Genomic DNA, 25,613 nt, shown 5'->3' with positions numbered 1-25,613 from the left:
AAAAATCCCTACCAAAAATTTTAAGACGAAGATGTGTTGACTATGAAAAACTTCAAATCATGCAGTCTCAAGTTTATACGACGATTTTTGAATTCTGAATTTCAAATATCATATTTTAAAATTTTATTTTCTTCTTTTTTATATGATGCTTAAATTTGATGTTCTTTCGAATCATTTGACTGAAAAACTATGAATATGTTTATTGTTTGTGCAAAATATAAAGATTGTAAATTATGAAAAACAAAGATCATGTCAAACGAGTGAATCTAAGGAAGTCCATTCAAAATAGTTTCCCGGTTCAAGAATTCAACACTTTGTGTATTGATTTGAGAAAATTCTATAACCTAAAGAAACAGAAAATCAAATTGAGTCTCAATATCTTAAGTTTGGATTGTGGATTGAAAAAGATAATAAATCACATGTCTAAAATTTACATAATCAAATGAGATATACATTGAAATATAAATGCTCTAGATCTATTTGTTGGAAAGATATATGGTTCCTTAAATAGGAAAAAAAATATTTCACCATGTTCGATGATGATTCTGCAATGTATGAGATGTATATATTGTGAATTGAAATATGAAATCTTAGGCAGCGTTTGGTTCGGTGGATTAGGTAGGTTTATTTTTTTTAATCTACCTAATCACTTGTTTGGTACGTTTTTTATTTAATTAAGTCAATCCCTCCTATGAATGATTAGGTTATATTAGGTAGGTTAAAATAATACCTCCTCACCCCCTAGGATTATTTAGCTCACTCTTAATACATCATATTTTTCCAATTTTAACCTTCTCCTAAATTCAAACTCACCACCACTTCCTTCCACCGACCGCCCACCGGCAACCCCGCCAAAGGCCGACCACCGCCGACAACAGCCGACCACCTCCGCTGGCCACCGCCGGCCACAACCGCTGCCGTTTCCGGCAGCAGCCGCCGCTGACCGTCATCTCCGCCGGCCACCGCCGCCGATTTCGGCCGACCGCCGCCGCCTCCTTTGCCGGACCGCCGCCGCCGGAGTGGAGAAGAAAAAAAGAGGAAAAGGCAATTTTGTATTTTCATCAAAAAATTCAAAATCATCCTACACTTAAAAATCAAACCAAACAAAATACTATTTTACACCATATATTACATTTCTACGACAATCATTTTCTTTATCATTTACATACTAATCATTAGTTTATTTTATCCTCCAAACCAAACGCTGCCTTAGTGGATTATGACGGACATAAGAATGATGTTGGAAATAAACATACCAAACAAATAAATGTTATTTGAAGTAATTGAGGAATATACAGTGCAACATTTGATTATACATCAATGTATGGATCCACACTCCAATAAAACAAAAAGCTTGGCTGAAATAAAGATTTGGACTCGAGATAAAATTGATGAATGCTATGCTTAGCCAAAGATTATTGGAGAAGCCTTTCACAATTGAAAATGAATTACATCATTTTTATTTATATTTAATTTTACATGCAAATTTTTTAAGCTATCGTGCTTAAAATCCAACTTTACAAGATATAAAATCTTGAATTTGCATTTTCTAAGTTGTACGCTTAAATTCAGAATTTATAATTATAGCATATATTTTTCTCGAATTATTTAAATGATTTGGCTTAAATATAAGTTTGCAAGAAAAAAATTATTGAATTTGGATTTATAAGTTTAAATGCTTAGAATTCAGATTAATAACGTTTTAAACATTTCAAAGTTTAAATGACTTCAAAATGTCACAAAGTCCGATAAATAATTCAAAGTGTGGGGTGCCTTATTTAAGGAATAGATACCATGTTAAAGTACGACACAAAATTGAATAAATGATGATATTTTTTGACGTGTGCGTCGAAGTCATAATATATGATAAACTTGATCTTCGGTCGTGTTATCATTTTTGATTGAGTGAAATCATAAGATAACTAAACAGATCGGCTGTAAAAAAAAAACTTTGAATGAAGATCGAATGTATAACTTATCAAGATAAATGAGTTTAAAATCTACAAAATAAAGTTTTCGTAATGGCAACTCAAGTTTGTTAATTGGATATCTCAAGATCTTAGTTCAATGAAACAACTAAATTATGAGAACTCGTGCTAGCAATTGGAAATTATTTACTTCTCATTCTTAGGACAAAGAGTGTTGTTGCCTAAAAATGTAGTGATGATAAGATTGTACTTTTAATGGTTTTTTGGCTTGTAAAAAATGAAGTATGATAGGAAACTTTTTCAAAAGAACCTCTAATGTAAGTGTGACGGCTGCTTCAAACGAAATACTTAAGAAGTCAAGATGTGTTTTATGGCCAAAAAAACATAATCTAAAAACAAAACAAAAAATGATATATATCAAAGTTGTCATGTAGGTACTGTTTTTTGCTTTTATACAAATCGTCAAGAAATTCAAGACATCATGTACATTTCGTATCATAGTAAATCCGATAGTATTCTACTGAAGAAAGTTCAAAGCCAAAAGATATCTCTCCTCATCTATTTTGATATCACGTGCATTCATACATTAATTTCATTCATGTGGGACATATTGTTAAAAATTTAGAGCTTAATTAATGGAAATTAGGCAAAGAAGATCAAGGAAAAACTTAAACAATTGCGCCATAGAGGCATTGAGGTGCCTAAAATGGGAGTTGAGGCGCCCCAAATGCAGTCTGGAACAATCTAGGCCACATGAGACGCGCCTAAGAGCTCTCTGTTGCACAGAGGAAGCACCTAAATACCTCCTCTATGCACGGGATTTCTTTAGGGTCGTGGGGGAGACGCCTCGGTGCCTGAAGGCCCTGGTTGACAAAAGTTGCGCTTTTTCAAGAACATTGTTGACAAAAAGTGTGCATTGGTCATAATTTCAAGATTCATGACTTAAATATCAATCAATCCGAATGAATTAAGATACTTTGAGACAATTCAACATCAACATTTGAGAGGATCAAATAATAGCAAGAGCACTCATATCGAACTTCTTCCAATTCTTTCATCTAAAAGAGAGTTTGCTCCATTTCGGATTATGAAACTTGTGATTTACACTGTTATTATCACAAACTAATATTTAACCAGTGCGATGCACGCGATGATATTAAAAATTGAATAAATTTTTAAATTAAAAATAATAATTTAATTTTAAAAAAAACTATTTTTTCGCTAATTTTAAAAAATTTTCTTAAGTACAACGTATGTCGATTAATTTTTTTGGATAATAATCACTATCATATATCAAAATTTTAGATTGTGTTATCCTAAGGCAATGACATGATGCTTATCGTGTTTAGTATATTGATACCGACCACCAACCTTAATACATATTTAATTCTTTAATTTTCGAGATGTTATATATTGTTATTTTTAAACATGTGATAAAAAAATTTAAATCACATTCAATAAAATTAATGAGAAATATTTTTTAAAAAATTCAGTAATTTTGTTTAAATCCACATTCACAAACAATTTTTTGTGACATGACACGTGTTTAACACATTTGAATGATAACAATAATTGTTTCATCAATTTATCCAAATGGGTTGTGATTTTATCTACAAAATCTCTTCATAATATACAAAACAGCCTATTATTCCGAAAGAAAAATGAAACATGTGATTATAAGTACATTATGTATAGATCAGGAAAGTAATTTAATTAACATTTATTATGTGTATTAAAACAATGTCAATAAATTTTATAAGGTGTCTTCTAATAAGATGCTTACTTTCTATAGAATTCGTTTAATCATTTCCATTACGAGAAATTTTATATTATCTTGTATCCGTGAAGTTTGTAATATAGAAGAAAATTATCACATTAGTAATACGTAATAATAAAAATTTTGTACAAATAGATGAATAATATTTTTTACTTCTCGATCATGAAAAAAGATTTTAATCTTAATTTCTTGTTGTTCTCGTTGTTTCCATATGTAGGTAGTTCATAACAACGATCTAAATTTAAAGGAACATTACATCTTGGAAGGATTCAACTCATATATGATGCTGAAAAGAGGAGTTATTTCAGAATTCAATTTTGGAGTAGATAAGTTTAGTAAGATAAATAGAATGAAATTGTTTTTAATATAATATGCAATATTGTATTATTTATAATTTAAAATTTAAATAAGACATATCAAAGGACAAAAATTATACATTGGATGCTTTTGACAGAATTATATCATATATTAACTCTTTCAAATTATGTAAATATCAAATTGCATGCATTGGGTGTTAAATATTTCTGATTATTGAGGGTAATATACATACTTATTGAGAGTAATTTAATGTTCATTTGAAACTCTTTTGAATCTATCTCTTTTAATTTTCTTGTGCTCTCTTATTTGAATTTTTAAGAAGACAATTCAAGATATACAATATACATATGGTTTGGAAGAAAACTACAATGCATTAATTCTTTCAAATTAAGGTAATTTCGAAATAATATGCATTTGAGATAAAAAAAATTATGATTATTAAATGGTAATTTAATGTTCATTGGAAAACCTTGTTGTAGTAATAACTTTTAACTATCAACCAATTGTATTTTTAGAAAAATTAAATGAACTAATTAAATATTGTATTTATTTTTTAGTAAGTAATTTGGTCAGAAAATTACTTAAAATAACAAAATATATTTTTGAATGATTTACCTCATGAGTGATATTGAACATTGCAATCGTTTGTATTTTAAATTTATTTATACAGTTTTTAATTAAATTGATTGATATAATCCATGCAAATTTTTTAATATAGTTTATGTTTTCAATAGAGTTTAGTTTCAATTTGAGTAAAAAATTAAAAACATATAATACATAAATTACATTTGAATTAATATAAAAATTAATTAAATTCAAAATTAAATTAAATGAATTGATATAATCAATGCAAACAATAACTCACTACAAGAAAAATGATTTTCCGCAGCACGTCATCAACAGCGTGCATTAAACGCACGCTGCGAATACTACTATTCACGGCGTGCACCCATATGTGCGTCGTTAATAGTGTTGCACTTGATACTATTAACGGCGTGCATTAAAAGCACGCTGCGGATATTACTATTGACGGCGTGCATTAAAAGCACGCTGCGGATAGTAACTTGATACTATTAACGGCGTGCATTAAAAGCACGCTGGGGATATTATTATGAACGGCGTGCATTAAAAGCACGCTGCAGATAGTAATATCTGCAGCTTGCATTTATGTGTGCTGTTAATAAATTATATAAACGACAGCGCACAATAAAGGCACGCCGTTAATAGTATTATTAACGGCGTGCAAGTTTATGTGTGCTGCAAAAAGTAAATCATTTTTTTTTTTAAAAAATCGTGTTCAGACATTAACGGCGTACATTAATCGTACGTCGTCAATAGTATTATTCACGGCATGCATATTATAAGCACGCTGCGGAAAATGAGTTCGAATTTTAACGTAGCAACGGCTTTAGTAAAACCGTCGCTAAAGTTAAAGTTGCGACGATTTTAAGGCCACATTTAGCGACGGTTTACAAGAAACTGTCGCCGATTTAAGGTCACATTTAGCCGTCGCTAATAGACTTACATCGGCGACCGTTTAGTAACAAACCGTCGCTAAAAAATCGTAAATTCTCTATTTATTCCCGATCTCCGTTCCATTTTTTTCACAACACTTAAAATTTGTCTCTACTTACATGATTTTAGTTTCGATTTAAATACCTGTTTTTGTTTCAATTTTTGGTTAATTTTTTAATTGTTAATTAAGATCATGAGTATTTTTTAATTGTTAATTAAGATCATGAGTATTATTATTATAGTTGTATTGTATTTTTATAAAAATGTATTAAATTATAAAAGTAAATTTTTTTTTTAAATTTACGCAAAATTTAGCGACGGTTTTGGAACTGTCGCGAAATTATAACACCGTCACTAAATTTTAAGACCGTCGCTAAATGAGCGACGGTTTAGCCCCGTCGCCCGTTTGCGACGGTTGTGTCGAAACCGTCGCTAATATTTTTTGTTTTATGACTATTAACGGCGTACTTGTGCACGCCGCAGAAAGTTGTATTAACAGCGTACATATACACGCTGCCAATAGTTTAACTATCAATAGCATACTCTGCACGCCGTTATTAGACTAAACCGCAGCGTAAATCGCACGCCGCCAATAGTGTCAAACTTAAGACGGCTTTCAACTTTACAGCGTGCGTCGCAGCGTGCAATGCACGCTGCGGATACCTTTCCGCGGCGCATATTGCACGCTGCGGAAACCCACTTTTCTTGTAGTGATTGAATAAAAATTAAATTGATTGATATACACAAATCATATCACAAATTAAATTTATTGATATAATCAATGTAAAATTTTTAATGTTGTTTATGGAAACAATTTGGCAAAAATACTATACAAGATTTGGTAAAATTAAAGAGCAATATTTTGCTCGAACATGTTTTATAATACTATAAAATTTATTTTTTCCAGATTTGTTACAAATTATATTTACTGAAACTCTGAGTTGTAATCACGATTTTTATATATCAGGTTTATTGTTTATCTTAATTCTCATAAATGAATTTAAATTTTCGGACATGATATTTTTCTTAACATGATGCGATCGAGAAAGGAGAAAACTAAGCAAGGGAAGAACTATTGTTGGCATCCAAATACCAGTGTACTCATGTCTAAAATCTCTCTCATCCATCTCAGTTTGCTAGTGAAGAAGCAATCGTGACTCTTATCCACCATGCGGCTTCTAAGTTTCCAGGTTTCATATTGCATTGAGTAGGTCTCTTGTGATACGGTCTCACGAATCTTTATCTGTGAGACAGGTCAACCCTACCGATATTTACAATAAAAATTAATACTATTAGCATAAAAAGTAATATTTTTTCATGGATGAACCAAATAAGATACATGTCTCACAAAATACGACCCGTGAGACCGTCTCACACAAGTTTTTGCGTATTGCACAAGTCATGTCTATGATTTTGGCATAGGCCAATGATCTTTCCCAGTTTGCGTTTTTTCGAGTACAAAAATTAATAGTATTTCAGTTGAACCAATCTAACTAGTGGAACTACTTATTTAAATTATATCATATCGATCTCTTGTCTATTATAAAAACATAGCTACACCACGTGTTAGAATAAAAGACATTCGGACCGAGCCCACCCCAAAAATATCCGATTATTTTTACTTTTAAAAAATATACACGTACCCATCAATTTCCAGCGGTTCAACGGTTCCACATTTCGCTCCATTTTTGTGTGTGTAATAATTAATAAAAATAATAAATAATAAATTATAAATATCCTTATAAGCACCGCCTAACCAATTTTTCCGTTTTCTAATGTTGCCGCTCTCTTCGTGTAACCAGAAAAGTAAACCAATCGCCAAAAACCCTAATCATTCCTTTATCCCTTTCAACTTTTTCCTTCTTCTCTTGAATCGACTGTAGATCTGTTTCTGTGTGCTTTTGAATCGGTAAGTACGTTTGAAAATGGAAGGTTTCTGCTCCAAATGTTTCTTGTAATTAGATCTGGGGGGTGTATTTTTGGAGGTATGTAATGGTTTTGATTTGGATTTCAGGTATCTCTAATTGAATTTATTAGATTTTGTTGTGCTTTTAATGTTACTTTTGGTTTGGGTTTTGAATTTGGAGTTTTGGCAATGCTTCGGGGATCTGTGAATAAAGCGTGTGGGACTTTCGTTTTTCTATCGGGGTCTTGTTTTCGATTATAACAATCGGTTTCCACTGGTTTGACTGAATAAAACTGTGATTCTCGTGTTGTTCGTGCCACGAATATTTAATCCATAATATTGGGGTGGAGCTGCATGAAATTTATATGAAAATTTACGCGCTTGGTTTCTTCAATGTTGTATCGTTTAGATTTGAATCCACTGGTGTGAAATATGCAATTCGTGTCTGATTATTGATTTTGTGATAGTGGTGTCGGGTACTTGTTGATGGACGGAGGGGCAGATGTGGATTGTGTGACGGGTAGGGCATGGGAAATAAACAATCAAGCGAGGCTTGCATCTGTGTATAATTCTGAAACAGAGTCATGTAAAAAGAATATGGCAGAAGAAGTTCTCGTTGATGCTAAAATGGAACATGTTGCATGCCAAGAGATGGACGTTTGCAATGATTTTGAGTTAGGAACATGTGCTGGGAGGGAGGAAAGGGACGTGGTTATGAATAAAACTAAAACAGACTATTCAGTGGCCTGTGAGACAAAACAGATATCATATAACACTGAATTGTTGCAGTCTTCACTAACATTTAATGCTAGGGATGGTGCAGATTGGGCCAAATCTAAACCTTGCTCTGAAACACAAGTGCAGGGAGCAATGGGATGCGCTGGGGTTCCAATTAGTAGTCTGCCGGAGACATTTTGTGAAAGTCAAAATATTGAAGAGTCTGATTGCGTGAAAAGTCCAGTTAAAGAATCTTTGAATAGTGAAAAACCTGATCCTAATGAAGTGATGAATGCCAGTGCAATGGAGCCCAGTGCTGAGAATCATGTGATCGGAGTACTGGACAGTGGTTACTTGGAGCACTGCTGTATTACCATTGAGAAAGAAGCAGCGAATGGCTTCATGTCAAATCATTGCCCCAAGGATAAAGTGGAAGAAACCTCCAATGATGATGTATATTCCGAGGTTTCAAATCCAAATCCCTCCCCAAAGCATTTGACTTTGAGTTTAACCTCTAGCAGCCAACCACTTGATGTTCTCGCTAGTGATCCTGGTGGTTGTGGAGAGATTACTTCTGCTCGCTCCCAAACTTCATGTGCTGATGGAAACTCTTGCAAGGAAAAGCATGTTAAAAAATACACTTCGGAATCAGTTTCCACATCTTGTGTTGCGATTGAGATTCCCAAAAATATTAGCACCACTGGTATAAGAAAGATCACATTCAAGTTTAGCAAACGAAAGGAGGATTATGATAGTAAAATATCTTTTCCTGGTAAATCCATGGTTAACAATGAGATTCAAGAGGATAATAATGGTATTCATTCATGTTTGTCTGGCGCTCAACCTTCAACCTGTACCGACTCTCACAAGTGGTCATTGAATACTCATGAAACCGTAGACGGAAATGAGTATGTAGACACATCCAGTCCATTGTCATGTGCCCCAAACAGGGAAATTAAGATGTCTAAAAAAATAATCCCGGACAATTACCCCACGAATGTTAAAAAGCTTTTGTCTACTAAAATTCTAGAAGGAGCCAGAGTGAAGTATGTATCCATATCCGGGAAGGTGTGTCACATCTCATTATTTTACTTTGTTACAAATCAAATTTGATCATTGGAGGCTTACGACTATGGCACTGAACTTTGGTTTCTTTATGGTTATCAGAAAGAGATTCCGGGCATAATTAAAGATTGTGGCTACTTATGTGGTTGTTGCCTCTGCAATTTCTCTAAAGTAAGTAAAACCTAAAAAGCTAATTTATTTGTGTCTGCCACGGTGTTGTAGTTCATTATGATGAATACATGATTGATGCCGACAGTTGGTTAGTGCCTATGAGTTTGAACTTCATGCTGGCACCAAGACTCGACACCCCAACTACCACATTTATTTGGAGAATGGAAAGCCCATTTATAGCATAATTGAGGAGCTGAGAACGGCCTCTCTTAGTGCACTAGACGAAGTGCTAAAAGCTGTGGCCGGTTCTTCTCTCAATGAGGAGTACTTCCAGGTCTGGAAAGGTAAATCTGATACTTATGTTTATCCATTCAGTTATTTTTCTGTTCAAGTTGCTCTGAGAATTATTGAAATCAGCATTGGTTGCATACATGATACAACTGGAAGTATGAGTTTTTGGTTACTTAAGTGGTACAGGTGCAGTTTTCTGCCATTTGCTTTAGCATATGTTTTGGGCCCCTGGATTGAGGCCAAGATTTATCCTCATCTTTTGCTTGAGAAAGCTTAGGGCTCTTTAGTTACTTGTCCGAACTTTGAGTGTACAGCTGTCTTGATTTGGATAGTAGTTGAGCTGAGATTTAACCATGAAGGTTATTCTTTACTGCTTCTGAGTTCTAGATGATATTTTAACAGTCTACTTTCTTTGATAAATCCCTAAACCCTGTAGAGTTTTACTTTTCAATTGTCAATTTGCATCCATTTAGGGGGGGCTTCATTTTCATGTTTTTTAATGAATTTTCTTGGAGAGGAAGGTCATTTGGTAACTTGAGGATTGTAGTCTACTACTACTATTTGTGCTGCTAGCGAAATTACCTGTAGTGTAAGTTTGAGGTTTTTGGGTGTAATCTATGTTTGTATGGAACATGCAAACATTTGTGTTCTGACATTTTCTTGAATTGTGACAGCAAATCTCCAATATAGAAATACAGTATCTTGTGGAGATGGTCCTTATCTGTGTAAGCCTTTTTGCCAGAATGACTTCATCAATAGGTACCTTATTTTTTAAAGATTAATCTTCTCCTGAATACACGTTCTCGTTAATAGTGCTCCTTTACATGATAGAGGATTCGAGAAAAACCATTAAAATGGAAGGTAATAGAAGATGGTGCATATGCTTCAATATGTTCTGGTTGCGCGAGCTGAAAAATCATGTTTCTGTTGACTAATGCTTTGTGAACTCAGCTAGTGTCGAATAATTGGTCAGTTTTGTTGGTGTATTCAGAACTTTGATTGTCACGTGTCAACTTTAAATTTAGGTGGAATTTAGCTTTCTACTCGTTTTCTAAAATTTTCTACCATAACAGTCAGCCAATTGAAGATGGGCCCTGCTCTGCTTCAGGCAATTACCATCACGTGGCCTCCGTGAATCAGCAAAGTTACACAGAGGCACCAGTGGAGCAAAAGCGCTTTATTAAAAAGTTTGCTCTCTTTGTTGGTATCTCTTGTTCTCTTGTTAATTATTTTCCCCTATGCTCATGCATTTTTTGTGCAGACCGAGGAACAATCAATCTTTCTCAGTTTGGGAAAAGAAGAAAGCTACCAAAGGTGGCTCTAAAAAAAGGTTCTCTTATTTTTCTTTAATAAATATTCTTCTCAATCTTTTACCAAGTATTCTTTTTTAATTTTATGGGGTTTTATCATTTGTGGTAGAATACCTCTGTCTCTGTGTGTGTATATACATATAACGCAAATAATCGGTGCATAATTTACTTTTTATACCTAATGAACCCATTATTGGAGTACCTTTGATTTTGTGTGTCTAATTTGTGATAGGGACAATGATTTACATAAATTACTTTTCATGCCTAATGGACTTCCTGATGGGACTGACTTGGCTTATTATGCCAAAGGAAAGGTTGGTTTTAGCCAATGATGTCTGATTTTCCCAGTTGTTTATTAACTGCCTCTGTTGACAATTATCCAAAATATTTTACTTTGCAGCGCATTCTTGGGGGTTACAAGCAGGGAAATGGTATAATATGTAGTTGTTGCAACACAGAGGTAATTTCCATCTTCAAATGTGTATTTTCTTTATTGTTGATGCTTTGCATCTAGTGAAATACTCTTTGCTATCTTTCTGCCTCCTGACTTCATCTTTTTATTTTTGATATGTTTTCATTTTTTTTGTCTCAGCTTAGTCCTTCCCAGTTTGAGGCTCATGCCGGATGGTCTGCAAAACGTCAACCGTAAGTAACTATAGAACCCAACTTATCTTTTTTTATGTTCAACTGTCGCCGACATTTTTTTGGCACCTTGCAGCTATCGTCATATTTACACGTCCAGTGGCTTGACACTTCATGATATTGCCTTGATGTTGGCAAATGGCCAAAGCCTTGTCACCAGTGGCAGTGATGATATGTGTGCTGTATGCGGAGATGGTGGCAAACTTATTATATGCAATGGATGTCCTCGAGCCTTTCACACTGGTGATTTTTTGCCACTCCTGCATCTGGTAACTTCTATTGTGATCATCACAATCTGACTCTTGTTCCTCATACACTTGCAGCTTGTTTGGGTTTGCAGTCTCTCCCTGGAGATGACTGGCACTGTAATTTCTGCATTGATAAAGTTGTCCCTGGCAGCAAAACTTCTAGGGGGTCAAAACCTATTATCCTTCGGCTAACAAGAGTTGTTAAAGCACCAGAATTGGAGACGGGAGGTTGTGTTGTCTGCAGGTCTGTTGCAGGAGTTGCAGATGGTTTCTGTTCTTATGTGTAATTCTTGTTTGTGAAGATTTCTCTTGTTGATTTGTTTATGTTTTTACTTATTACTTTATATTTCTTTATACTCTAGGTCCCAGGACTTCAGTGCTGTTAAGTTTGATGATCTGACAGTCATCCTTTGTGATCAAGTATTTGCTTGCCTATCTTTTTGGATCTTTAACATCCACTCTTATCATTTTGAATTTAATTTAGTTTTTGTTATGTTTCAAGTCTGTTATTTTAGCGATTGACATTCTTTTTGGTCCCATTGTCTAGTGTGAGAAGGAATACCATGTTGGTTGTTTGCGTGAGCGTGGGATGTGTGATCTGAAAGTAAGTTATGCTTTATATGTAAAAAAAAATTGATTTTTTTGAGCCGCGCTGCTATTCACTAGTGTTGCTTGTTGCAGGAACTACCAAAGGATAAATGGTTTTGTTGTGATGATTGTGACAAGATTTTTAGCAGGCTTCAGTTACTGGCTTCCAGCGGACCTGAAGTAATCCCAACATCAGTGTCTGCGGCAATATTTAGAAAGCATGCGGATGTAGGCCTAAACAACATTGCGTTGCAATGGCACATTTTGAGTGGAAAAAGTCGCCAACCTGAGCATTTGTTGCTGCTTTCCCAAGCTGCAGCTATCTTTCGTGTAAGTGCATTATTTGGATAAGGTGTTAGACGTAGATGGTACGTGGTCTTGCAATAGCGGCAGTTTCAAACTCATGAATTTTATATACAAAATATATTAATGATATGATGTCGATCATAATTTCAAGTGTTTTCGTTTGGAAAAAAGTGTTAAACTAGATTGTATATAGTCCTGCAATCACTGCAGTTTCAACTTTCAACTCAGGAATATCATATATGAATTAAGTTAAGTAATGCTGTTAATCATAATTTTTTATACTTTTACATTTACTCATCACTTGAATAAGCAAGAATCATCACTCGCATAGCAAAACTGTTGAATCACTTATGCTACTTCTTTGTTGTGAATAGTGTTCAGCTATTGGCACCTGTACCAAGTTCTTTTCGGAAAATATCTTTGTCCACTTTGTTGCTGGTCATTTTTTCATTTTCTATGAATGTTTTATTCAGGAATGCTTTGATCCTATTGTTGCCAAATCTGGTCGTGATCTCATCCCTGTCATGGTTTACGGGTGAGTTGTCTCTTCTCCATTATTTTGTTGCCAACAGCCGATTGACTCCATTTGTTAAAAGGTTGGGTTTTTTTTTAACATTGTAAAGTGTGCTTTATTGTTTGCAATGACTTACTTTGGTGCACTTGGATATTGATCTGGTGGTTTACTACCTGATGCCATTGAGCAAATAATAATTGGATCTTGCATCAGTGATGATTTACATGTGAACCTATTGTGTGTAAAATAACTAATTATTGGTTTTTTTTAGTGAAATTCTTAGAAGTAACCATCCTATGATATTTTTCCAGTTTCTGAACTGTATGCATATGTATGATTATGGCCTACATCAGGATCTACCGTTTTTCTCACTCTAAGTTAATGAAAACATTAAAATTTTGATGCAGGAGGAATATAGCTGGCCAAGAATTTAGTGGAATGTATTGTGTAGTTTTAATTGTGAAGTAAGTTCACTTTTTTTAATAATCGTGGGTGATTGTTTTTTGCTTTGCGAGTAGGCTACTTTTTTATCCGTTAGAAATGAACATTTGAACTTCTATTTGTGTGCAGTTCTGTTGTCATATCTGCTGCTCTTCTCAGAATATTTGGACGAGAAGCTGCAGAACTGCCTTTAGTGGCTACCAGTAAAAACAATCAAGGAAAGGTAAGGCCATGTTTGGTCGCCTTTTGGGAAAATGAGTATATTTCCCAGATGCAAAAACAAACCATTTTCTTCTCATCTCCATTTACTTTTTGCGAAACGCTGTTACATTCTATGTCAGAGTGGAGTGGGTGCACAATTAATTTTTTTATTCAACTTTTCATCTCTCTGGAATCAATTTACTAATTGTCATATTATATTCAAACTCAATCAAGTATGTTTTCAGATTTTTATGTGGCTGAACCTATTAAAAATTGAATTATCCAACACATTCTTACATGATGTCAAGTGACATATCTAAAGCATCATTCATAAAATAAAATCAAACGTTTACTACCTACATTCTACATTTCATGTTCTGAAAAGGTTTTCTTAAAAACTCACCATTACCCAAGTCTCTTATCTGTAAAAAGTTAATTATTTTCCTCGAGCCCTTAGAGAGTTTTTTGGCCATGTTTGATGTGAAGAATCTGTGGATTCCATACTGATGAATGTTATTGTTGAACCACGAAACTTGAGTTGATATCCTTGATTCGCATTTTTTTCTTTGTTTTGTTTATTTGATTGCAGTTGTTGGAAATATTCCTTGGTATCATACTGTATGGGCTTTATTCTTTATCTCTAGGTGGTTGTTGAGTGTCTTGGTTATCTAAACAAGAGGCGATTTCCATTAACCTGCACTGACAACTTCTTATATGTGTAGGGCTTTTTTCAAGCGTTATTTTCATGCATTGAAGGGTTTTTGTATTCAATGAATGTGAAACACATTGTACTCCCTGCTGCTGAGGAGGCTGAACCCATGTGGACGAAGAAGCTTGGCTTCACAAGGACGAGCCAAGAGCAAGTAAGCACATTTTTTGTTTCTCTTTACTTTTTGTGGGCCTCACTTTTTCCTTTTGCTCATTTGACATTGAGACTGTAGAGGCATAAGTCAAGTGGTGGTACTAGAAATTGATTGCTGGCCTTTTTTCTCAGTTTGAATTTTGAAATGAAAATTGTTCTGTTTATGATTTTTTTTATCACATGCATTTCCTTTTACTTTTGCTGATCTGAAAATGTGTTGAACTGTTCCCTGAGGGGCCGCATGTTAACTGGAAGTATGTTTTCTAGGAAATCATGGTTTCTACAATATTTTAAAGTCTTGTTTTTATATTTGTCATATTCGCCATAGTTTGCATTTCAGCCATAGTGCGTGGTTTGCTTGAATGTTGTCAACTTTTTACATTGTTCTGTTGAACAGATGCTCAAGTACACGAGGGATCTTCAGCTGACAATCTTTAAGGGGGCATCACTTCTAGAGAAGGAGGTGAAAGAGCAAAAAGGCGCTAGTTAAGAAAGTCGTGTCATGATGTCTGTTAGATCATGAAGGACCTTTCTTTCCGAAAAGCATGTTTGATATTAAGAAAGTCGAGATGATATCTGTTAGATCACGAAGGACCTTCTCTTTCTGAAAAGCACATTGGATATTAAGAGAGTCGCCCCGTGATATCTGTTTGATGATGAAGGACCTTTTCTTTCTGTGAATCACATTTCATACCGGAGACTTGAACAGAGCAGATCGTGGAGCAGCGCATCTTTTGTCACTCAATAATATATGCCGGCTGCAGTTCTTATGGAATTTAAAAATCATTGGTCTGCCAATATCTTCGGATTATCAAATCTCAGCAGTAAGATTTCCCCAAGACTGGAAGGGAAGCAAAAAATTCCATTTTCTCAGTTGCTGAAGCATAGATCTTGTTTTTAGGTTTCTTTCTTTTATTTTTAGTGGTTTTTTAATCTTCTGATGCAACGTTATTTTCATGAAATTTATGAATAAACCATATCCGCTGGTTTGAGCTTGTTATGCGCGCGTGGTAATGTTTTTAAGCTTATGCTTCATGTATGAGATTAGTTTGGTGGCTATGATATGGACAAGCTCGTTGGATAATCCAAAGTGTTTCTGGACCACTGTGTGTGCATATACCGTAAATTGTAATGTAAAATATATATTTTTGTATAAAATGGAATTGAGCTAGAATAATTTTTTTTCCTATTTGTTATATTTTAGTTTTCATGAAGACAAAGGTACCGTGCCAAGATATATTTGGAGAGCCTGGCTTTAATGTATTTGTAGTTTGACTTGTTAGGTCCTTGGCCATTGTGCTGGCTGGAGCGAAGTCCTTGTGAGGTGTCGGACGTTTGTTTACTGATATATAAACGACCTTTGCTTTTTACATTATAGTTAATGTTAGGCATGGCATGATACGGAAAATCTTTACAAACCAGTGAAACAAGGCCAGCGGGTTGCGTATCCTCCATCGAATGTTGACCAATATGGCCTAACCCTCAATACTTATCCAAATTATAATCAATCATTGATGATTTTATTAGACCAATATGATATGCCGACCATTGTACGTCAGTCCTCCCGTCAAACAATCAGACCCTTTTATTAAGTTTAAATTATTTAATCAATTAGCAAGTCGTATATTTTATGTATATACTGATGGATGTAAGTAATTATTTTGATGCATAAAATATGTATTTTCCAAGATACACCTAATCTAACACAATTGATTATTCATATTATACAATTATTGCATCTTGGAGAAACAAAATTGCCATTTTCTTTTCGTTTCAAATCGTATTATCTATTTTTTTTACCACCATAGAAATTTGTTACAACTTTTTACTGCATTTTTCTTATGAGAAATGGACCATGTTTTTTAAAAAATTACAAATTATACACACACATATATATACTTATAGAAATTTGTAAAACACTTGTCCGGTGGTACTTGGCCTGTCTGTCGCTTAATCAATAATGGGGAAATATTTTATCCTTGAACTCTGCCACGTTAATTTTATCGTCTAAACGTATGAATTATTAATTACAATCTGAAGGATTTGCTTAAATCACTTGTATTTGCCAGTCAACCCTGTTTGTTTAAAAAATTATAAAAATGTATTACTCCATTGACAAGTGTCTATTGTCACGGGATGAATTGGCTTACTGATACCTAATTCCCAACATTATTTGTTGGATTAAAAGAAAACAGCTGAGTAATTGTTATGATATGATCACAACAATTAATATTTAGAATCATCAGGTTTTTATAAATTTATTGGATATCGAATAAACATCTATTCAATTTATGATGAATTGCTTGACTTAATTTGAAAGATAATTTTTTTTTTGAGAGAATACAATTAAAGTTAAGAGCTAAAAGAGCCAAACTTGTTTAAGTATCTATGTCATGAAAATTTCTTGTGTACTATCTAATTTAGTCAACAAAAACATGTTTGATCTGGACTCTCATTTTTGACATTAATGACACCATAACTTAAATGAAATATTTAGATGTATGTTGATTGTGGTAGTCTCTTACCGTCTCACGTACAAGAGAAAGATTATCTCTTGTGAGACGGTCTCACGAATTTTTATCTGTGAGACGGGTTAATCCTACTGATATTCACAATAAAAAATAATACTCTTAGCATAAAAGTAATATTTTTTATGAATAACTCAAATAAGATATATGTCTCACAAAATACGACCCGTGAGACTGGCTAACGTAAATTTTTGCTTAAAAAAAATGTCCGACAATAAATTATTAAGTTATTCACGGCTCGTGTATGAAATTAATTTATAAATTACATTAAAGTTGACCTTTTAAATATCCTCTCCAAACTAAAGTGACATTAATACCCCTCCTCCCATGTATTTATAAATTAAGAACAAACTGTGCTATCTTTGTTTTTCCGAGGAAGCTTGAGTTCCCTTCCTTGTCTTCTTCATCAACAGCCAATAAAACGGCACTCTCGTCAATCTGCTGAACTGAATAAGTTTTACCTATTTTTCGTCTGCAAAAGGAAATTCTTTATAAGATATAACACGCAAAAGGAGACATTTTTGCCCATTCAATATTCCTTCATGTAAGACAACTTTTATTCTTACGCATATTAAGTTGAATTATTTTTCTCGTGTCCATAAACGTAGCTTATATTAACAGATATGGGATCACTCCAAAATATATATTTCCAATTAAATTATGAGTGAGATTTATTATCTTATATTTCGTCTGCAAAATAAAATTCTTGAAAAGAAATAATTAACAAGCAAAATATATTGTTCTAAGCATTTTCTAAATTTGCTGTCAACTGTTTCATTAATCTACTGCTCTGTGGTTTTCTGCTTGTGTTTGATTACATTTACCTTTCATATCTCTATCTATAGGAACTGTTCTCTGCTTCTTGTCTGAATATTTAAATAAAGGGAAATAATAAAAAAATATCGATCTTCTCATCTGAATATTTATATCTAGCAGGATTTGACTCAATTATTCAGAATATTTATATGACAATGTTTGTTGCAGTGCTTATTCCCAAAGATGGTGGTTCGAAAATGGTTTAACATAAAGAGTGGCACGAATGAATTTCATTCAGATCTTTGCAAAACAAAAGGTTAAACTTATTTTTCATTACTTTTGTGTTTGTGGTAATAATTGTATATACATTTTTAAAGTTCAAAACTTCATCAATCTTGCTTGCCCTTTCAAAATTTCTTTGATTTGTGTGATACATAATAAATGGATGGATCGATTTATTGGTGTTAAATATTGACACATGCGTACTGAACCAGTTCATCAAAGAGGCGAAGGGAGAAGGAAAAGTTGCTCCGACGGTGGATTGCACTCCGTCGTGCCCGGTAACACACTAAATTTTTCAACATGGAAGAATCCTGGATATTTTCACTAATTTTATTTATAGAAAAAACTATTAATTCACATGGAAATCAATTTTTAGATTGTGGCTAGTGATGATATGCATTATTTATCTTAATTTGCACCTAATATAAACCCTAGGTAGCCTTAATTAATCTAATTATATTGTCTAGAAGAGTGGCAGATGGAAGCAAATGGCGCAATTGGACGACCAGGATTCAAACAACTCCCGACATTTGTCACCAACAAAGTCAACCTCAGGTGACCCCAGAACGAGTTTACTTTCCTTCTTCTTCTTTTTTTCTTCCACAGCCTTTGATTTGCAATTTTTTTGATTATATATGTACCTCCAAAGTCCAGTTACACGCAATTTGACGTAATACCGGTCGGAAGCATTTCAATTCATTTTTTGTTCGAATTTGAACCAAATGGATATATATAATTATTTTTTTTACATTTCGTCTCTTCGATTAATCTGCATTTGAAGTTAATTGTAATTAATAGAATTGTGTTTTTTAATTTATAGTATCGTGGTGGGAACGTGGAATGTAGGAGGCAAATCGCCTCACGATGGCCTGAATTTAAATGATTGGTTACATGAGAATAATACACCGGCTGACATATACATCCTCGGGTAAGTCCCACACAATTTGCATTTTTTCCAAAGATCTCTAATTTATTAGTTTTCAACTTAGTTAAAAACTTATCAGGTTCCAAGAAATAGTACCACTGAACGCAGGCAACGTGCTCGGGCCCCAAGATTGTGGCCCGGCTGCAAAGTGGCTTTCCCTAATCCTCCAGGCTCTAAACACCACGCCCGAGCCGGAAGAAGAACTATACGAAAAACCCAGAAACAGCTTATCTGATCTAATGTCATCAGAAGAAGAATTTTCGTCTGAAGGCAAGGATTCCAGTTCTTGTTCCAGTGAAGATGGTCTACCTAGTCCGGGTACAGTACACCGTAAGTACTGTTTGGCTGCGAGCAAACAGATGGTTGGGATCTTTTTGTGCGTTTTTGTTGATGAAGATTTGTGTGAGTATATCAGCGGCTTGCGGATTTCATGCGTTGGAAGAGGCATTTTGGGATGCCTTGGGAATAAGGTAATTATAAATTGCCACAAAACAATGAAATAAATAATTAATCTTCACGTATATATATATATATATATATATATATAAACATGCAATGGAATTTTTGGCAAAACATTGATCACTTCTTTTTAAAATTTTAGTGTATTTATCGGTTGATTCTTTCTTCCCCCGAAATGAATGCAGGGATCCGTTTCGATTAGCATGAGTTTGCATGGGACTGCATTTTGCTTCGTGTGCACTCACTTGGCATCTGGAGAGAAAGAAAGTGATGCTATGAGAAGAAATTTGGATGTTTCAAAAATATTAGACTCCACCAATTTCTCCGATTCACCTTCCACCATTTTGGGTCACGAGTGAGTATTAATTACTTCTTATCAATATTTATAATTAATTCACCAGTGAGTAGTTCAATTTTTAACTTAATAATAAATTAGTTGGACCCAACATTCAGTTCCAGAATTAACAAATGAGATAATCGTCTCTCTACTTCTCGCAAGAAGGAATTGATTCCATGTTTGTGAATTTATATTCACAGCCATTCATTTCAAATATAAATCTAAAATGCAAGTATTAAGAATGTACAATCGCAAACTTTAAACAAACAAATTAAGAATCATATCGAAATGAAAATGAGTTTATAATCTCTTCAGGATTGAGATTTGTCCATATATGATCATCTTTATGATTTAATTTGAACTTCATAGTAACAACATAATTTATTATGAAATGACTAATTAAATCGGTCCAAGTCGTACATAATCATATTATATATAAATGCCCTCATCTAGATGTCCTAAAATCGACGATCCGAATAAGATGGTCACATTCATAATGTTCATGGGCCGCATTAGTGATGCTTTAATTAAAGATCCATACTTTAATTAATCCATCACGGTCTTAATTTTAAGTTTATTATCAATAATTTTAATCCCCTTGCATATACAACTCTTATATATACTCAAACGATGGTTACATCCAATAAAATTAAGGATTTTGATGTGATATTCATGACAATAACATTTTCATGCAAACATGTTCAATAATAAATGTCGTTTTCATTAATAATATAAAAAAAATAGCTTATTAAAAAGACTTAATTTGGACAAATTCACGTAATTGAATTTACCTCTTTGATGTTGATGTAGCAATATAATTTGGCTAGGGGACTTGAACTATCGTCTTGCATCAATCAGTGAGGATACATATGAGTTACTGCGAAGGAAAGATTGGCAAGCACTGCTTGAGAAAGATCAGGTATCATCAATGTACCCTTGTTTTGTTTTGTTTTGTTTTTTTCCATTTTTTTAAAGTCAATATCACAAAAAAATCAATTTAAATAAATAAATTTAAAGTGAATATTTCATATGAAATGCAGTTGAAGATGGAACAAAAATCTGGTCGAGTATTCGATGGATGGAAAGAAGGGAAAATATATTTTGCTCCAACTTACAAATACCTCGCCAACTCCGACCACTACGTTGTGCAAACCTCGTCCCCTAAGCGCAAACGTAGGACTCCTGCCTGGTAAGACTGTTATACTGTCTCGATCAGGTCGGATTATTAAAAGGATCAGATTTTAGAGGATGTTTTTTTCATCATTCAGAATTTTATAACTTACAAATTGATTATCGTTAATTTTATTATTGCATTAATAGGTGTGACAGGATTTTGTGGAAAGGCGAAGGGCTGAAACAAGTGTGCTATGTAAGGGGTGAATCGAGATTTTCAGACCACAGGCCTGTCTATTCTCTCTTCCTAGCCCAAACAAAATGACTTCAAAAATTACGTTATCCTTGGGAAGTTCATCGGAATAAGTCACTATGAATCAAGAAATGAAGAACATCCCGAAGTTGCAAATGGATTGGTTCACAAGCACAGACAAAATATGATGTTTTATCAAGTAACATAGCAAGTTGATTTTTTCCCGGCTTTGGCAGGATCCGGTCGCGTGATCATAAAGCCCTTCGGCAGCAGTAATAGGAATAAAGACAGTGGAGAGTCTCCAGACTGCGCACAAAAAAATATATTCAAAGCATGCAAACGAAACAATTATCAATATACCTGAGAGACATTTCGGAATCTGAGTTTGGTTCAGCAGCAAGCCTTTGCTTTATATCCCGGGCTATTGAGAAGAAAATCTCCTCCACGTTCATGCTTGTTTTGGCACTCTGTTTTCGCTTTGTGTTTTTTTTTTTTTTTTGAATTAATTACCTTAATTTCAGCATTTATTTGCAACACAAGCAACATAATTTGCAACCTGTATGTGTGCTTTTATAAATAAAAATTAAAGAGGGGGACGGACCCTTTCGTTTTCATGGACATCGGCCTTGCTGCTCACCAGAATCTTGTAAACGTTGTCAGACGCATGATATTCTCAACCCAGTTTCTAATATCTAAATGTACAAGTGGCTAACATTGTATCGATTTGAGACAACTATGGTTGAACTTTGTACTTTGGCTTATTGGGATTTTTCCAATTTAAATAGAAATAGTAAAAGTGACCTTGATAAGCGGAGTTAATGGTATGGAAATATCGTCTCGATCGAGTTGAACAGCCTGGATCAAACCCATTCCTGCTGGATTATAACATGTTCTAGTGTAATTTCCAAGAACCCAATATTTTTTTTCAAGGAAAACATTTTGTGTTGGGGATAATGCACTTAAAGCATTCTAATAAGCTAATTTTTTGAAAACGACATTTATTATTGAGCATGTTTGCATGAAAATATTATTGTCATGAATATCATAGCAAAATCCCTAGTTTATTAGATATAACCATAATTTTAGTATATATAAGAGTTGTATATACAAGAGGATTAAAATTATGGATAATAAACTTAAATTAAGTCGGTGATGAATTAATTAAAGTATGAATCTTTAATTAAAGCATCAATAATGCGGCCCATGAACATTATGAATGTGATCATCTTATCCGGATCGTCGATGTTGGGACATCTAGATGGTGGCATTTATATATAATGTGATTATGTACGACTTGGACCGATTTAATTAGTCATTTCATAATAAATTACGTTGTTACTATGAAATTCAAATTAAATCACAAAGATGATCATATATGGACAAATCTCAATCCTGAAGTGATTATAAACTCCTATTCATTTTAATATGATTCTTAATTTGCTTGTTTAAAGTTTGCGATTGTGCATTCTTAATACTTGCATTTTAGATTTATATTTGAAATGAATGGCTGAGAATATGACTTCGCAGACATGGAATCCATTCCTTCTTGCGAGAAGTAGAAAGACGATTCCCTCATTTGTTAATTCTAGAACTGAGTGTTGGGCCCAACTAATTTATAATTAAGTTATAAATTGAATCACTCACTAGGGAATTAATGATAAATGAGGATAAGAAGTAATTGAAGAGGTAAACGGAAAATTCTTGGCTTCAATTACGAATTGTCTATGGAGGATTAATCCATATGTAATGATTATATCAATGGACTGCTCAATTTTGTAGAGTAAGATATTTCATAATGAAGAAGAGTGCAATTCCATATTTTTAGTGGAGTAATTATGAAATTAATAAATTAGATAAATTAATTAAAGAGTTTAATTATTTATTTAATTTATTGGAGCTTCTAATTATGAGTCCATGGTCCCCGGTACGCCTTTCAAATTAATGACGGATTAAAAATATAATTTAGAAATCATGTATGGATATGGAAAAATGTTTTCATAACTCCAAAAGTTTGGAGATAAATATAATTGATAATGAGATATTAATTATATTAAATAATAATTATGAGATAATTATATATTTGGATTATTATGGTAATATCCAAAAGTTGATTATAATATCTTTAATTTATTATGAATAAATTATAGATATTATTTGCTATCTGAAAATAAGTTAGAATAAGATTCTAATTAATTTTGATAAGATCCTAGAAATCCTATTTAATATCTTTAATTTATTGTGAATAAAATTTAAATATTATATCTAAATAAATTAGAATAAGATTCTAATGTATCTTTATAATATCCTAGAAATCCTATTTAATATCTTTAATTTATTGTGAATAAAATTTAGATATTATTTAACATCTAAATAAGTTAGAATAAGATTCTAATTTATTTTAATAAGATTTTAGAAATCTTATGACTTTTAAAATAGTTTTAAAAGGGTATAAAATATAATATTCAAAAAAATCAAATCTAGGCATATCCTAGATGATTTAATCGAGAGTCCCAATTGAAATAAGATTTGGACTCTTGGTTTTGAATTATTATAAATAGGATCTTAGGTTTTATTTTAAAAACAACTTTTTCTCAACATTCTCATGAGTTGAAAATAAAGTAGAGAACAAAATAAAAATTTGGATTTCTAGCATTTGCGTTTTTGAGTGCCCACACACTCCCGTTGATATAAAGGATCGTATTGGAAGGCTGTGGTTTCTACGCACATTGGATTTACATTGAAGAGAAAATCTATAAGAGGTTAGTTTTCTAGTAAATTCTTTTTATTTAAATTCATAGTTAATTTATATTCATATGTTCGATTATAATTTATGAAATTATGTAATCGCTTCCGCTGTGTTTCGATTTGATCGAAAATAATTTTCTTAGCCGTAATTGTTCCGAAGGCTATATAATTTCCAAAAAATGGTATCAGAGTCATTGTTTTTCATATGAATATAAATTTAATGAATTTAAATTTTATGAGAGTGAGATTTATTGTTAAAATTTATATTCTTATTGCATAAATTTGGTTTGTTTATTGTTAAGCATTATCGTAATCCTTTAAAAAAAATTGATTTTTTATTCTATTGAATGTAAAATATTGATTTTACTATTAGTAGATTTATAAAATTAATTTGAAATTGAATAAAATTGTTTTATTTGATTTGTTAATTTTATTTTTCAACTAATAATTCGATTCGAGGGACACGATTAAAAATCAAGAATTTTAACAATATCTCACTCTTATAAATTTTTGTGCCACTTATCTCGTTTAAATGAGATTTAATTATTATAATGTTTATTATGTGATAATTTACATATATTTATTTTAGAGGTCCGTAAATAAGTTTGATATCTTATTTAAATTTGATTTAAATGCCATTTAATTTTCATGTCATGCATCATGTTTAAATTGGATTTAAATATTGTGACATTCATTATATTGCTCTTATCATTTAAAAGTGACCAATAAGATTGGACTTTTAATAATTTAATCATAAGATGTTTTAATTAAATAATTGAAAATTTTAGAAACTTTAATTATTATATATCAATGAGTGGGAGAAGGATATATGACAATAAATCCTACGACCTCCACTATTAACAAAAGCAACGTGAGGTTTAAATGGCGCCTAGTGACGCATAGGACGTTCTCCCTAAGGAAGGTTTTCATTTAAATCAAAATTCAAGGCTTAGTTTCCGAAATGATAAGATTTTTTAGTATGATTCATAATTTACCTACCCTAAGGCGGCAATTATGGATTGTAATTTAAAATCCAAAATAGTGGGTCACACTCATAAGGATGCAATTGAATAGTTTAAATGCATCCAGGTTGAATTAAAAGGTAATTAATAATGAAATTGAAGATATGAGATATCTTAGTGTTTTATTAATAATAGAGATAGTCTCGATTTAATCGTCATTTCATTCGTCCGACCCTAAGGCGGCTTATTAAATGTGAGATTAAATTTCCTTGGAATTGGTAGAATAAATAATAATGTGTCTTGCATCATATTTATGATTCCTAAATTGATTAATTATCTATGATATTTGTTCAATTTAATTAAATGTCGTTTTATACATTAATTTCAGCAATCATGTCTACTGGTCATGTTCTTGCTTTACTTAATGAAAAGTTGACTGGAGAAAACTTTTTGAAATGGAAGAGTAACATTAACATTGCCCTCGTATGTGAAAACCTCAAATTTGTCTTGACG

The 25,613-nt window shown here is 32.9% G+C and overlaps 2 protein-coding genes and 1 long non-coding RNA gene across 8 annotated transcripts; 2 read left to right on the top strand and 1 right to left on the bottom strand.

Moving 5' to 3' along the window:
• The first annotated feature begins 7,293 nt into the window (after positions 1 to 7,293).
• On the top strand, positions 7,294 to 15,824 carry LOC142548555 (uncharacterized). Of its 3 annotated transcripts, none has more exons than XM_075656938.1 (20): positions 7,294 to 7,447; positions 7,912 to 9,229; positions 9,329 to 9,397; positions 9,483 to 9,681; positions 10,303 to 10,387; positions 10,702 to 10,815; positions 10,890 to 10,958; positions 11,171 to 11,252; positions 11,339 to 11,398; positions 11,531 to 11,583; positions 11,657 to 11,823; positions 11,904 to 12,072; positions 12,191 to 12,248; positions 12,376 to 12,432; positions 12,510 to 12,746; positions 13,196 to 13,257; positions 13,644 to 13,700; positions 13,807 to 13,900; positions 14,601 to 14,741; positions 15,138 to 15,824. In XM_075656938.1, exons 2-20 carry the CDS (start codon positions 7,931 to 7,933, stop codon positions 15,228 to 15,230), a joined length of 3,165 nt encoding a protein of 1,054 aa, XP_075513053.1. In that variant the 5' UTR covers positions 7,294 to 7,447; positions 7,912 to 7,930; the 3' UTR covers positions 15,231 to 15,824. The 3 variants fall into 3 exon arrangements, with proteins under 3 accessions (XP_075513053.1, XP_075513052.1, XP_075513054.1); XM_075656937.1 differs by having other exon boundaries at positions 7,294 to 7,523; XM_075656939.1 differs by having other exon boundaries at positions 7,294 to 8,192; positions 8,268 to 9,229.
• LOC142548556 (uncharacterized) lies at positions 14,600 to 15,129 on the bottom strand. Its single transcript, XR_012820974.1, has 2 exons — positions 14,843 to 15,129; positions 14,600 to 14,796 (listed from the first exon to the last, which is right to left on the bottom strand). It is a non-coding gene; the product is annotated as an uncharacterized LOC142548556 (long non-coding RNA).
• A 1,798-nt stretch (positions 15,825 to 17,622) lies between the features above and the next one.
• Positions 17,623 to 21,948, top strand: LOC142548554 (type I inositol polyphosphate 5-phosphatase 8). Of its 4 annotated transcripts, none has more exons than XM_075656935.1 (10): positions 17,623 to 17,812; positions 18,253 to 18,340; positions 18,519 to 18,574; positions 18,779 to 18,861; positions 19,127 to 19,234; positions 19,311 to 19,701; positions 19,876 to 20,045; positions 20,838 to 20,946; positions 21,068 to 21,216; positions 21,348 to 21,948. In XM_075656935.1, the coding sequence occupies exons 2-10, from the start codon at positions 18,268 to 18,270 to the stop codon at positions 21,463 to 21,465; spliced, it is 1,257 nt and encodes a 418-aa protein (XP_075513050.1). In that variant the 5' UTR covers positions 17,623 to 17,812; positions 18,253 to 18,267; the 3' UTR covers positions 21,466 to 21,948. The 4 variants fall into 4 exon arrangements, with proteins under 4 accessions (XP_075513050.1, XP_075513049.1, XP_075513048.1 ...); XM_075656934.1 differs by having other exon boundaries at positions 18,519 to 18,577; XM_075656933.1 differs by having other exon boundaries at positions 18,519 to 18,584; positions 18,777 to 18,861.
• The last annotated feature ends 3,665 nt before the right edge of the window (positions 21,949 to 25,613 follow it).

The sequence above is a fragment of the Primulina tabacum genome, chromosome 6, assembly GCF_025594145.1.
Source record: "Primulina tabacum isolate GXHZ01 chromosome 6, ASM2559414v2, whole genome shotgun sequence".
NCBI lineage: Eukaryota > Viridiplantae > Streptophyta > Magnoliopsida > Lamiales > Gesneriaceae > Primulina > Primulina tabacum.
The sequence above is the reverse complement of the archived record's forward strand: the minus strand, read 5'-3'. Positions and strand labels throughout refer to the sequence as shown.

What these genes read in the sequence shown, in the direction of transcription:
- LOC142548555 (XM_075656938.1), top strand. Translation starts at nt 7,931, where the DNA reads ATGGACGGAGGGGCAGATGTGGATTGTGTGACGGGTAGGGCATGGGAA. An exon ending in AAAGGTGGCTCTAAAAAAAG is followed by an intron (nt 10,959 to 11,170) that starts GTTCTCTTATTT and finishes AATTTGTGATAG; the next exon opens with GGACAATGATTTACATAAAT. An exon ending in TGGTCTGCAAAACGTCAACC is followed by an intron (nt 11,584 to 11,656) that starts GTAAGTAACTAT and finishes GGCACCTTGCAG; the next exon opens with CTATCGTCATATTTACACGT.
- LOC142548554 (XM_075656932.1), top strand. Translation starts at nt 18,268, where the DNA reads ATGGTGGTTCGAAAATGGTTTAACATAAAGAGTGGCACGAATGAATTT. An exon ending in AGATCTTTGCAAAACAAAAG is followed by an intron (nt 18,341 to 18,518) that starts GTTAAACTTATT and finishes GTACTGAACCAG; the next exon opens with TTCATCAAAGAGGCGAAGGG. An exon ending in TCCACCATTTTGGGTCACGA is followed by an intron (nt 20,046 to 20,837) that starts GTGAGTATTAAT and finishes ATGTTGATGTAG; the next exon opens with CAATATAATTTGGCTAGGGG.